At 33.9% G+C, this 11,960-nt stretch overlaps 1 protein-coding gene and 1 non-coding gene across 4 annotated transcripts; both read left to right on the top strand.

Annotated features, from left to right (window-relative positions):
• The first annotated feature begins 264 nt into the window (after positions 1–264).
• On the top strand, positions 265–338 carry TRNAV-CAC (transfer RNA valine (anticodon CAC)). Its single transcript has one exon. It is a non-coding gene; the product is annotated as a tRNA-Val (tRNA).
• Positions 339–3,775: 3,437 nt separating this feature from the next.
• On the top strand, positions 3,776–10,667 carry LOC132640352 (uncharacterized). 3 transcript variants are annotated; one of them, XM_060356919.1, is made up of 6 exons: positions 3,776–4,075; positions 6,111–6,150; positions 6,241–6,318; positions 8,030–8,195; positions 8,829–9,102; positions 9,931–10,121. In XM_060356919.1, exons 1-6 carry the CDS (start codon positions 4,022–4,024, stop codon positions 9,988–9,990), a joined length of 672 nt encoding a protein of 223 aa, XP_060212902.1. In that variant the 5' UTR covers positions 3,776–4,021; the 3' UTR covers positions 9,991–10,121. The 3 variants fall into 3 exon arrangements, with proteins under 3 accessions (XP_060212902.1, XP_060212901.1, XP_060212900.1); XM_060356918.1 differs by having other exon boundaries at positions 3,781–4,075; positions 6,241–6,315; positions 9,959–10,667; XM_060356917.1 differs by having other exon boundaries at positions 3,781–4,075; positions 9,959–10,667.
• The last annotated feature ends 1,293 nt before the right edge of the window (positions 10,668–11,960 follow it).

Genomic DNA, 11,960 nt, shown 5'->3' with positions numbered 1-11,960 from the left:
AAATAATTTAGCACGTTTGGCTTAGCTTATCTAAAGCAACAGCTTATAAGCCAACCAATTTTTTTTTTTTTTGGCTAAAACAGTTTATAAGCAACTTTTTTTAAGTCCATCCAAACAGGCTCTATATCTTTTTACTGAATATTGATAATGATTTGTAGTCTACATTTAAATTTTGCTGGCGGATCAAGTGCGAAAAATTTCTTCAATAATGGCTCTTGTAGAAATACCGAACATATTGAAGAATAATTGGAGCTTTAACAAATTGTCTGGGTGGTGTAGTCGGTTATCACGCTAGTCTCACACACTAGAGGTCCCCGGTTCGAACCCGGGCTCAGACATTGGCATTTTTTTATGCTTAACTGCAGTATCCACTATCCAGTTTTGTTCAACAAGCATTATCTCCCTCTTGTTCAGCAAGCAGTTTCTTGGGGAAACCTTTTTGGACGCTTTCATCAACCTATGGTCGGTTTTTTTCAAAATATTTAACTAATATAGTATAGGCAAACTTTAAGATAAAATTGCTCCTCGACCTCTTCCTTGAAGTATAATGTTTGAGTAAAACCTCTGATCAAAATCATAAAAAGAGAAATAATTCCGGCAACTCTTATATATAAGATTTCATAAAACAACATCTAAAAGTCACCCTTGTTGTACCTAGGAGAATTGAATCTTGAATTTTGATTATGAACAGTGAGTTTTAATCAAGTGGTATCATTGGAAAAGCTTGGAAATATGTCTGAATAAAGATTGCTAGTTCAAACTTTAGAAAATTACTCTCAATTTTTAAGTATGGACTTGGCATGCCAAACTTCGGACGCGTATGTCAGAGGCTTGGCTTTACTGAGCCAAACTTCAAACGCATATTTGGATGTTTGGCCTTGGCAAGACAAACTTCTAACACTTGAAAGTTTGTTTGCACAAGCAATATATCAAACTTCAGATAAAGTTTGTTACTTCGAATAGACTTTGTAAATTCAGCTGCGAATTCTTACAACTTCAGTCTGAAGTGGTTAAACTTACAAAGTTTTATGAACTTAAGCCGTGGTTTAAATGAAAGTCCCAAAATTGATTATCTGTGCACGAAGTAATTGCACTATTTGTCCTTCAAATGGGATAATATTTAATTTTGCCCTTGGTATTTAATTTTTTCTCTTCAAAATCGAACTTATACGTAGCGGTGAACAAGTTCTTTAAAGACGTTGGCATAAGTTATATATATTATGATGCGTAATTGATGACCCTATAAGCATAAGTTTGATTTCGAAGGACAAAATTTAAAGACCAGCCCATTAGAAGGACAAAAATTAAAGACCAGCACAAAATAGGGAAAAAGGTGCAAATGACCCGCCCTGAAGAAAACATTTTTTTGTGCCAATTGCCCTTCTTCTGGGGTGGTCTTTAAATTTTAGCCCTCAAATTGCTGGTCTTTAAGTTTTGTCCTTCGCTTGAAAAGGTAGCTGAAAATACCCTGAGGTTCTGGGTTCAAATCCTCCCCCCCCCCCCCCCCCCTCCCTCCCTCAGTAAAAAAATAAAATAATTTCGCAATGCAAGACTTTGCAAAAGGTTCTGCCTTATGCGATATACTTTGCCTTAGGACATAACTAAAAGTCTGCCCCATACAACAGAATTTTTCTTTAAGGCATAGACTTTGCCTTATAAGGCAAAGTTCTGCCCTCTTCGGCAGATTTTTAGTTATGTCTTAAGGCAAAGTCTGCCGCATAAGGCATAACTTTTTGCAAAGTCTTGCCTTGCGAATTTTTTTATTTTTATGACTAAGCCGGAGTTTGAACCCAAAACCTCGGAGTATTTTAGGCGAAAGCTAAAAATTAAAGACCAGCAATTTGAGGAACAAAAACTAAAGACCACCTCCAAAAAAGTACAATGGAAAATTCGCAGAGTTGCCCTTCTTTTGGGGTGGTCTTTAATTTTTGTCCCTCAAATTGGTGGTCTTTAATTTTTGCCCTTCGCCTAAAACCCATGGGTTCCGAGTTCGAATCCCTGATCAGTAAAAAAATTTAAAAAAATTCGCAAGGCAGAGTTTGAATTTCGCTCTGTTGCCTACGGCAGACTTTGTCTTGAGGCATATATTTTATTTTTTTTACTTTTCAAGGCAAACTTTTAGTTATGCCTTAAGGAAAAATTCCGCCTTATGGGGCATACTTTTAGTTATGTCTTAACTAAATAACTAAAAGTAAGGGTGGTAACCGGTTTGGTCTTACCGGTTTTAACCGGTAACCGGACCGGTTAAACCGGAACCGGAACCGGAACCGGTAGCACCGGTTAACCGGTTCCGGTTAACCGTTTAATGGTTTACCGGTCCGGTTCCAATATTTTGGAAACCGGAACCGGTTAAACCGGTAAAACCGGAACCGGAACCGGTTAAACCGGTTAAACCGGTAAAAAATTAAAAAAAAAAAAAAAACTAAAGTATATAAGTAAGTATATATAGTATATAGTACATATATATAAGTATATATAGTATATATATTAAGTTATACACATATATAAGTATATATAGTATATAAGTATATATAGTATATATAGTATATATATTAAGTATATATAGTATATAGTACATATTAAGTATATATAGTATATATAGTAGATATGTATATATAGTATATATATTAAGTTATACATATAGTATATATATTAAGTTATACATATATATAAGTATATAGAGTATATAGTACATATATATTAAGTATATACATATATATAAGTATATATATGTATATATAGTATATAGTACATATATATAAGTATGTATAGTATATATATTAAGTTATACATATATATAAGTATATAGAGTATATAGTACATATATATTAAGTATATATAGTATATATAGTAGATATGTATATATATTAAGTATATATAGTATATATAGTAGATATGTATATATATATATAGTATATATATTAAGTTATACATATATATAAGTATATATAGTATATTAAGTTATACATATATATAAGTATATGTAAGTTATACATATATATGTATACGAAAAACACTATTCTGTATTGTTGACTTGCTGTTAGGCTGTTAGTCAGTAAATATTTAAACTTTAATTATAAAGTTGTATAACATATGAAAATATAGCTACAATATACAAATAAATACTATAATATATATATATAATACAAAAAACAAAAAAAAAATAGATTTTAATCACTCCAAACCGGACCGGTTCCGGTTTGAGGTTTAAAACCGGTAAACCGGAACCGGTTAAACCGGAACCGGTTAGGCGGTTCCGGTTTTGGAACCGGAACCGGCCGGTTTCCTAACCGGTTCCATAACCGGTTCCGGTTCCAACCGGTTAACACCCTTAACTAAAAGTATGCCCCATAAGACATAAATAAAAGTATGAGGAGGAATTTTTCCTTAAGGCATAACTAAAACTTTTAGTTACGCCTTAAGGAAAAGTTTCGCCTTATGGGCATACTTTTGGTTATGCCTTAACTAAAAGTCTGCCCCATAAGACAAAACTAAATTATGCCTTAAGGAAAAATTTCGCCTTATGGGGCAGACTTTAATTTTTCCTTAATGAAAGACCACAAATATGAGGGACAAAATTTAAAGACTACGCCAAAAGAAGGATAATCCGCGCAAAAAAATGAAGCACAATCGTGCAAATTAAATGGGGCGCCCATTTGGGCCTGCAGATATTTGTAATGGGCCCTAACATGGTCCAAAGCCCGCCTTCAGGCCATTCTCTTATCTCAATCAATGGCGCGACACATAAAAATGTTGGTTAAACACGCGTTACTCCGTCATACCGGTCACTTTCCTCCTCCTTCATTTCCGTACCCAAAAATTAAAAACAAACTTCCTCATTAAGTAAATCCAAAATCATAATTACAAACACGAAATTTCACCCCCATCCCTAAAAAACAATTCGTCCTCATATTTTTTCCTTAAGTAGTCCCAAAATAATTACAAAGAGGAAATTTCACAAAACAATTCTTCTTCATTGATCCCCTTCGTAATTGTCTTAATTAATTATACAATTAATCTGATGGACGATTCGTATACCAATTTCCCTACGAGTCACCTTGTTGGCTCTGTACCGGTATGCATTTTTCACTTTTCCCATTTGTTTTTTTCCAGCACCTTGTTGGATATTAGTAGGTTGTGGAATTTTTCAATTCGTTGGAATTTTAGTTACTATTTGTGGTTAATTAGTTTCATTTAGGTTTGTAGGACGGTTAATTCGTCTTTTCTGGATATTTTTTCACCTAATGGAGAAATTGTTTGTGGAATTCTCTCTAATTTGTTGAGATTTTTACTCTTTGTGGTAAATTAGTTTTCTTTTAGGATTAATTGGATTCACAGCAGTTGGAGCGAGGCGAGTTGATTCGTTGATACTTCCACTGCATTTGGATTTTGGTTACTATTTGTGGTAAATTTAGTTTCCTTTAGGTTTATAAAACGATTAGTGTTCGTTAAAAATGAATTATTATTGATGATGGAATTAATTGGATACGAATAGAGTGGAATTGGTATTTGAGGATTCAATGTAGTTGATTGTTTTCCCTAATGGAGTGATTGTTTGTGGATTCTTCTAGAGCCCGTTTGGATTGGCTTATAAGTTGCTTATAAGCTGTTTTCAACTTTTTTGAGTGTTTGGCTAGCCAGCGTAAAGTCATTTTGTGCTTAAAATAAGCTCAAAAAAATAATTGGGCTCATTTGACTTAGCTTATCTAAAGCAGCTTATAAGCCAAAAAAAATAAGTTAGACTACCCCAACTTATTTTTTTTTAGCTTATAAGCTGTTTGCAGCTTATAAGCATAAGCCCATCCAAACAGGCTCCTAATTTGTTGAGATTTTCACTACATTGGCGATTTTAGTTACTCTTTGTGGTAAACGAGTTTGTTTAGGTTTAAGAACGGTTAGTGCTCCTTAAAAGACGAATTAATATCGACACTAATTGGATTTGAATAGAGTGGAGTTGGTATTGAGGATTCAATGTAGCAGAACTCAGCTAGTTTGGAGTGAGGCGAGTTGATTTGATTGATTAATTCGTTGACATTTTCACTACGTTGGGATTTTAGTTACTCTTTGTGGTAAATTAGTTTCATTTAGTTTTATAGAATGGTTAGTGTTTCTTAAAAGACAAATTTATTATCGATATTGGAATTAATTGGATTCAAATAGAATGGAATTGGTATTGAGGATTCAATGTAGCAGAAACCAGCTAGTTAGGATTAAGGCGTAGTTGATTTGATTGATTAATTTATTTCCTTTTGTTTTAGAGAGATTTTCTATTTGAAGAGTGAAAATTTGCTATATCCCAAGATTGAGGCTTAGTTTATTGATTGGTTGTTGTGAACTTGTGATAATTTTCCTTCTTTGTGAAAGTATTTTTGGCTATGGAATAAGGGAAAAACCAAAGCAGAAAACCACTTGAATGTGTTAGTTTATGTTGGAAATGGTATTTTTTAAGAATCCTTGCTTAGGATGCAATGCTGCTCAAATTGTAAAGACTATAGAAAAGATTCTTTTTGAAATGAAATGACTAGCTTTTCTCTTTTGAAGTGAAAAAAAAAAAGATTTTGGATTAATGACTTTCTCTTAATAGAGCTACAATGGAATGCATTATATCTGACAACTAATTTGAAGGATCTGACTTCCTTAAAATATTATATGTTTCAGTGCTTCAGCAATGCTCAGAAATTAATTCTTTCGGGGACTCTAAAGCTTAAACCCAAAAATCTTATCTAGAGCCCGTTTGGATTGTCTTATAAGTTGCTTATAAGTTGCTTATAAACTGTTTTCAGCTTTTTTGAGTGTTTGGCTGGCCAGCTTAAAGTCATTTTGTGCTTAAAATAAGCTCAAAAAAATAATTGGGCCCATTTGACTTTAGCTTATCTAAAGCAGCTTATAAGCTGAAAACAACTTATAAGCCAAAAAAAATAAGTTAGACTACCCCAACTTATTTTTTTTAGCTTATAAGCTGCAAACAGCTTATAGGCATAAGCCCATCCAAACAGGCTCCTAGAGTCAGTTTTGATTGTTTGTAAAGTAATTTCAACTATTCCTGATAACTGACTGTAGTATTTGCTTAGGACACTTTTTTTACGTTATAATTGTTATATATTGTACAGGCAGTTGTCACCGAAGAAAAGAACAGCTATAAACCAGAAGGTACCTTCCTGTAATAGGAATTTGCTATAACTCTTTTAATTGCTCTCTTGAAGAACAAACTTATGCTAATCTATTACATGCTGTAAGCAGCTCCTGCAGCAAATTCTCCAATACTTCCTCAAAATAATGGTCCAAATGCAGGAATAGGGTATCAAACTCTTGCAGGTGGTATGTCTTTCTAGATACTTGTATTTCCCTCTTCCTGTTATATGACATAATTTCTTTATTGAATACTGAGAAAGTTGGTATGACTTGCATGTCATTTTGATAGTGGCTGATGATTGCATTAAACTTTTCTATCGGATGTCCCCTAAGGGACAAAAAATGCATTAAACAACTTGTTTGAAAATGCAAATACAGTTACTCAAGAAGAAAACATCATTTATGAGTTTGAAGTTCATTTTTGTTTTTAATGGATTTGATTTTTGAGACTGGCGGAGGACTTGTATAGTTAATATGACTTGCATATCATATTAGTATGTAATATATATAAAAGAATATTTATTATTTGTTGAAAAATGTATATATAACCACGCAAAATATTGTTTCTGAGTTTGAAGTTTCATTTCTTTTAATGGATTTGATTTTGAGACTTGTTGATCATTTTAGGTTATTATATGAAATTGTGCCAAACTTCAAGAGATGTCTAAGAAAAGAGGGAGTGGTACATAAGATAGGACTAGTGGGTTCTGATTGAAGTTTTAGAGCATACCGGGAAATAACTGCCACTGGTGGTAAGCTCTAGGGGATTGCTACTATATCAGTTTTCTCTTCTATTTCTTTGACAACGACATAAGTCCATTATGTGTTTAGGGTCTTCGAATGGGTATAGTATTTTCAAAAATGCAAATAACTTTTCTACAAAAGCTAATGTTTCCTCCTTATTTTAGTGAAAGTAAATATTGAATTGAAATCAGAGAACTCAAGCAGATCTCTAGCTGGGTATTACAATATAACAGGGTTGGCTTCTTCCTAAACGACCTAAATGAGCTGGAAGGCTCTGGGGGTGTGTAAAAGCATGACCTCTTGCTCCTTAATTTGGTTGATAAACTTATTGTGCATAAGACTACAAGTTATTACTACCTTGACTAACATGTACCAAAAGAAAACAACTTAAATAACCATTCGTCACACGAAACTATTTCTTTCTTGTTTACGGTTCCGCAGAAGCTGATCTGGAAGCAATATCACTTATATAATACTCCATACTGAGGATCTGCAAGGCCATTCTATATTTGGGCAGATGGAAAAACCTTAAAGAATGGAGCTACCTTTGAAATGTTATCTTGCTAAAAAGATTCTTCCCCATATTTTAATGGCATAAAATGCATATTTGTAAGTGGTGTTTTTACTGTTGGAAAGATTGAAGAGAAAAGAAAGATTCACACTTCTGGATATGACCATATAGCGACATCGATGGAATCTGTTTAGGCATATTTTGTTGACCGCAGAGAGGAACCCATTTTTAACATCAGACTATTTAAGGAAAGGGAAGCCTGTGGTGTAGGATTTGTGTATTTTGGAGTCTGAAATAATGTATAAGTATGAAGCTTCTGAAATAATGTATAAGTATGAAGCTACAGAAAAGAGGCTGTTTGTGCAGCTAACTTCTGCAAATCTGCATGAACGATTGCAATTGATCTTTTCCTTTCTTACTTGCTTCCGTTTCTTTTTACTTTATTGTCCCTCTTGGATTTCCTTTCTACTAGATGGCATTCACCAACCTTGACTTGTTAAACCTACCTTCTTGTAATGATTGCTGGGCATCTATGATGCTTGAAGCATATGCTTGTTACGTAATCCAAATTCATGCATCACATCAGAAGTAATAGGCGTGCAGTTTCCATTAGTTCAAGTACCACCTAACTATTTTATGCAGAAGGAGATGGGCAACAATCAACAAACACGTGGAAAGGAGTATTTAGCGTGTCATCTTATACAGAATATTTTAACGTGGATACAGACCTTGTGTTGAACAGATTGATGAGTTCGTTGAATCCTACTACTGGAGATTTCTTCAGCAAGATTGATGCTAACCCTGACCTGTAAGTCCTACATATATAACTGTAGAAACATGGCGAGAAAGTAACAAAGTTTGGTCAGTTGCTAATATATTAGATAGTTTTACTAGGTTTGAGGAAAATGAGCTTATTCGAACAGTTCGGGGATTCAGCAGATTCCGTATTGATGTATATGTATTTGTTTTTTATTCTTGTTTCCGTATTCATTCTTTGTTCTCTTTTATCTGCTGTGTTGGCCAATTAAGGTTCTTGAAGCCTATTATCAGTTTTTAGGAAACTGAAAAAGAGATGCAAAAAAACACTTCTGTTTCGGTAATGAAACTCAACCTTGCTATGGACCTCTATGGTGAAAAGAACTGGAGTCTTTGTAATAGGGATTATCATCACATACTTATTAGAAAACAGGGTGCGCGTTTTTTCTCATGATGGGTTCAAGAGAAAACCTTGTCCTCATTCTTGCTGTTTGATTGTATATAATCGTCTTCCTCATGCTAGGATAATGATTAACCCTGCACATTGGTATCCTGTGTTGTATATTGCAGTTCTTATGTACAATATTTTAATTCTTCTATAACAGTACTCCTTGACCATTTTGAGTTTTTGAATTTCTCCACCTTCTAATATTGTTCTTCTTTCTCCTGTTCTTGCATATTTCAGTTATGGGCTTGTCTGGATATCTACTACTTTAGTATTTGTCATTGCTTCCATTGGGAACTGTGCCACATACTTGATGCACAAAAGGAGCGATAGCAATAGTTCTTGGAACTTTGATGTCAATTATGTGAACGTGGCAGCCTGCTCAGTATATGGTTATGCATTGCTTGTGCCGTTGGGGTTTTACTTCTTGCTTCGGTATATGGGTGCAAGTGCTAGCCTGATACGCCTCTGGTGCTTGTGGGGATATTCCTTCTTTGTTTTAGTTCTGAGCTCCGTAAGTATATTATATTTTTCTGGACATCTCAGACCCTTATTTATCTCATTGCTGACTTAAGGGAAATCCCGACATGGCCTTAGATAGGAGGTTATGGAGGACACGGATTAGGCTAGAAGGCTAGTAGGTAGTTGAGCGTTATCCCGCTTATCCTTTCATACTAGTAGTCGTCTTACTCTTGTAGTTTCTTGTCCTTCGATTTATGTTACTATCTATTGTTGCTTGTACTTAGTTTATCGTTTAATTTGTCAGTTACTGCTCTTTTCTCAGACTGCTTTATCATGCTTTTATAGTATTTTGCCATGGCTTATTCTCTTCCGTTATTTTTTTTTCATACTGCTTTGCACTACTTTTCCTTGTGCCGAGGGTCTAATAGAAACCACCTCTCTACCTCCCGAGGTAGGGGTAAGGTCTGCGTACACTCTAACCTCCCCAGACCCCACTTTGTGGGATTTCACTGGGTATGTTGTTGTTGACTTAAGGGAAATACTCTCTCCTCCCTGTACTACATCTATGGTTAACATACATCTTTAAACCTCCATCCATGCATCTCTCTGTTCAAAGTGCTATTAAGTGAACGCATAAAATGTATTCTAGCACAACTAGATTCCATGAAGCATGATACAGTATTACCTTGATAAGTCACAGTTTCCTAAGCTCTATGACCTAGTAGGTACATAGAACAATTTTTACATCTCGTGCATAATTTGCATGTTGAAGTTTGACTTCCTTTTTTCCGAAGAAAAGAGAGAGTGACTGGTTTGCTTTCGCTTTTCTAGAAAATCAAATGATTCCCCTTTTTTAATTTTGGTAACATGTTTTCACCAGATCCTATTATGTCTTCTCCATCTTTCAGTTTCTGTTGATCATCCCCGTCGAGTTTCTTAGGTGGACCATCACAATTGCCGCTGCCATTACATCAGCTAGTTTCGTTGCTTTAAACCTCAGAACATATGTACAGTCAGATGATCTCATCATTTTACTGGTTGCTGCTTTTGCCCTGCAATCGGCTTTGACAATCTTCATCAAGATGTGGTTCTTCTCTTAAGTTTTGGGTTGCTCTACCAACTGTATGCTCAACTTGCAGTTTCAAAAGTGTACTTCGAGTTTTGTTTTCTTCGACGAAATTCTTCTCTTTCTGGTGTTTGTTGTACCAATTAATCAGTGGTTTGCTTAGTTGTGTGAAGCAAAGAGGAGTGGACAGCACAAACAGTGGAAACTTGTAGAGAATTGTCTAACGGTTTCAACAAATACTACCTTTGTTGTTCATGTTGTATTTGGAGAGCATGTATTTTTGGTCTATGGGTATATGATAATGTTTTTCACGAATGACGCAATTGTATGAGCAAAAGCATATCCTAGTAGCCTAGTAAAATTTTCCTTTTTCCCAGATGCTTCGAGGTGGAGGTTGGGTTTCTTTTCTCTTTCTGTAGTTCAATTATTTTTAGCGTATGTACTGTAACCAAATATGACATTGAAACTTACAGTGTGATCGTACATACTACAAATATGTCTATGAATTTACTATACAATAATTACATAGCCTAATAATTACTCTTTTTCTATTTTATTTTTCATTTTTTTTTTACTTATTGGTGTCAAGAAACACCCAAGTGATATTTCCCAATCTACCCATAATAGTTTAGTTTGATGTCAGTTATTTGGTTGATTGTGTTGGACTTATTAATTGCGGCATAAAATTACAGATTTTTAGTATTTTGTTAGACGTATAAAAAAAAATTGCCACATAACTTATGCAGCGTTCCGCGTAGCAATGAAGCTACTTAGAGCCAGTTTGGATTGGCCTATTTTAGGTGTTTTTAAGCTAAAATAGCTTTTAAGCACTTTTATAATATTTGAGTAAAATTAAAAAAAAAATAAGTACTTATTTTTAAGCCAAAATGATAAAAATTAGTCAAAAGCTATAAGTTAGAATTTTAACTAATAGTTTTTTGGCTTATGAGTTAAAAGTCATAAATCCATCCACACGGGCTCTTATTATGATTAATGTTGCCCAATTGAATTTCGTTCTCTGGAAATTATATTGCAAACATAGGTAAAGAAACTTTGTCACGTATATATTGTTTATTTATTTTGTTGAGAAGGTATATATAGTTTACTGAATCTCCTCTATATGAAGAATACTTTTAGCATAATATTTTGAATCCCCGCTCCAACGCTAATTCGACAAAATTAAATAATCCTCATTATGATATAGTATGTTAAAAGTAAATAATTTATGTATAAAATTATTAATAAGTATTCCTTCTGTTTCATTGTATGCGTCTTAGTTTGACTAGACACGAAATTTAAGAAATAAAGAGACTTTTGAATTTTGTGGTCTGAAATTAAAAATGTGTATGATATACAAAAATGTCCTTCAATGTTGTCGTTATAAACTTGCCACGTAGAATGTTTGAATTGTCTACTTAACAAATATAGAAAAAAATACTATCTTTGAAACAGACCAAAAGAAAAGTAAAACACTTAAATTAAGACGGGGGAGTACTAAATAACAATCCCAACCATTTGCATAAACAATTTCACTCCCAACAAGGTTCTTCCTTAAAAGGCTTAATGCATATGCGACCCTCTACTTGTCCCTTTTTTTTTTTTTTTTTTTTTTTCATTTTGACACTTTAACTAAGTGTTATTCCTATCGAACCCCTGAACTCATCCTCAAGTGTATCTATCAAACACAATCCGACTTACATAATATTCTATCTTCAATGTAGCAACATGTTAATATATGTTCTAATTTAATTATGTCATTTCTTAGCTAAAATTAGCAACAATTAAGAGAGAGAAAATAAAAAGCTCTTAATTAAGCCAACAGTGAAAGAGTAAAAACCAACACA

Source organism: Lycium barbarum, chromosome 5 (genome assembly GCF_019175385.1).
Source record: "Lycium barbarum isolate Lr01 chromosome 5, ASM1917538v2, whole genome shotgun sequence".
Classification (NCBI taxonomy): domain Eukaryota; kingdom Viridiplantae; phylum Streptophyta; class Magnoliopsida; order Solanales; family Solanaceae; genus Lycium; species Lycium barbarum.
This window is presented reverse-complemented; position numbering and strand designations above follow the sequence as displayed.